The sequence below is a fragment of the Odontomachus brunneus genome, unplaced genomic scaffold, assembly GCF_010583005.1.
Source record: "Odontomachus brunneus isolate Ranch 3 - 2012 unplaced genomic scaffold, Obru_v1 Obru_scaffold_143, whole genome shotgun sequence".
NCBI lineage: Eukaryota > Metazoa > Arthropoda > Insecta > Hymenoptera > Formicidae > Odontomachus > Odontomachus brunneus.
In genome coordinates, this window is record NW_022639593.1 from 696620 (window position 1) to 698825 (window position 2206).

The following is a 2206-nucleotide window of genomic DNA, read 5'->3' on the forward strand; positions in this document are numbered from 1 at the left end:
ATATATATATATATATATATATATATATATATATATATATATATATTTATATATTAATATAGTTTTCTTTCGACTCCCCTATCCGCTTTTTTTCATGCTCGTTATTTTTTAGACATCCTATATAAACGTTTTATGATAAATGCGGTATGTAAGAATTAATCAATGAAGCTTAATTGAAATTTAAAATATATAGAGGAGACCGGGTTCGCTAATTTTTTCGAATTTCAATGATAAAACAGTTTGATATATTTAATTGTTCCAATTGACTATATAATAATAATAGAGACAACTTCCTCTACATTTTGATTCTATCGATGATTTTATAAACTGTATAGTTTCGTCTGAAATAAAAATATCAACATGTAGTAAGCAGGCATACCTGCCCCGGTACCGGGGCAGGTACGCTAGCAGCTCGGGATAAGTCGGCATTACATAAAATACATGTAATTATACACTTTGAAGAATGTTAAATCAATAAATTATAACAATGGGATACCATATACGATATCTTTGTGCTTCCAATTTTATTTATACTTAAAAACAAAAGGAAATAATTTTATGTAACATACTTTATATGTGTATACATCATCATATGTTCGCGTTGCATGGTGTCGTATGATCCTATGATCACTATGCGTTGTGAGCTATGTATTTACTAACCTATTCTTTGCGCGTAGCTACACCAGTGCGCACCAGTTCGTCAGTGCTACCATACAGAAAAATTAGCGAACCTACCCCATCTGCTCATTTCTGCGATTTTCATAATTTTAAGAATAAAGTTCACTGTTATTATACAAAACAGTGTATCATATATCTTCAACAAACTTCATTTTAATTAATATTGTATAACTTCAGTTCATTCACTCACGATAGAAAATGCAAGGAGAATATTTCGAGAAGTCTAAAACTTTACTCAACTGACATCAAATCAGTTTTTTCTTTCTTTTACCTGTAATATTTGCACGATTGTAATGAAAATTGGAGATAAGTATCTTTACACTAAACGAAATGTTTTATGATTCCACTCGAACTGTTTGTTTCACAATAAATACGTGAACGAAACGATTTGCGAACCTACCCCTACTGCGAACCTGCCCCGGTCTCCCCTACGCGCGTGTGCATGTACGTGTGTGTATATGTGTGTGCGTGCGTACGTTGGTATGTGTGCGCGTATACAGGCGTACAAACCTTGCGGAAGATGAAGCTGCTGCTGTAGCCATTGCCTGAATTTATTAAACATTTCTTCAAAGATTTGCTGATTTCCACCAGCTTCTTCCGCTGCTTCTTTAATCGTGATCATTTCTAACATAATCATGTTTATATACCGTTTGTTTTTCACAAAATCACTCTATATATCGGTGCGATCTGAAATTGCACTTAAAATGTTAAATTGCATAACTCGCACAAAACGACCTATTTTCATTAATTATTTTTATTACTATTATTACATATATTTAAAGATTCTTTACGGTCATATTTTATGATTGTGAGACACGATAGTTTATTAATTTCTTTATTTACTTACTTAATTTATGTGTAATTTAAGTTAATTTTAATATCTTTCCTTCCTCTTTGTCTATCTCAGATAACAGTGTGACATCAAATGACAACAAATAATACATTCATAATGTCTTAATGATATCTTTAACGTTAATAATACATAATTAAAACGTTTTTAGACATCAACTTGCTATCTGGGATCTATTTATACATTTGTATATATGTCTTCCTCAAAAATAAATATTTTCTGTTTTAAAAATCAAATATTGCGATTATTTGTCCTCTCTATATTATAAATAATTATATATAATCATAATAGAAAAATAAAACTGCTTTAAAATTATATTAATACATTATATTAATTAAAATATTATATTAATACATTATATTAATTAAAATATTATATTAAATATTATTTTAAATATTACATTAAAATTATATTAATAAATAAAAATTAACAAAACTCTTTACTTTTACTTTTATAGAACTTAGAACTGTTCGTTTCAACGGTCACTTCTCGACTAAACGAGTTATATGGAACGTGTTGCTTGCTAGATAAAAAATTTATTGCATATTATAGTGTAGATACGTATGTCGTCCGCTAAATATAGCATTAAGAGCATGTGTAGATAACACGTTATTCTTGAGCTTTCTGTCTCTCTCTCTCTCTCTCTCTCTCTCTCTCTCTCTCTCTCTCTCTCTCTCT

General features: G+C 29.5%; 1 protein-coding gene across 9 annotated transcripts in view; it reads right to left on the bottom strand.

Annotated features, from left to right (window-relative positions):
- Positions 1-2206, bottom strand: part of LOC116850353 (retinol-binding protein pinta-like) — a 74559-nt gene that overhangs the window by 56597 nt on the left and 15756 nt on the right. For 4 of the 9 annotated variants that reach the window (XR_004379319.1, XM_032828555.1, XM_032828556.1 and 1 more), the window contains exons 1-2: positions 1972-2200; positions 1189-1747 (exon numbers count right to left, since the gene is read on the bottom strand). Coding sequence is in view for 8 of the 9 variants with exons in the window: in XM_032828555.1 (XP_032684446.1) it covers positions 1189-1315 (127 nt within the window). In the remaining variant the exon portion in view is untranslated. Of the gene's footprint in view, positions 1-1188; positions 1748-1971; positions 2201-2206 lie in introns of those variants that run through there. The other 5 variants (XM_032828552.1, XM_032828551.1, XM_032828553.1 and 2 more) reach the window with 4 other exon arrangements.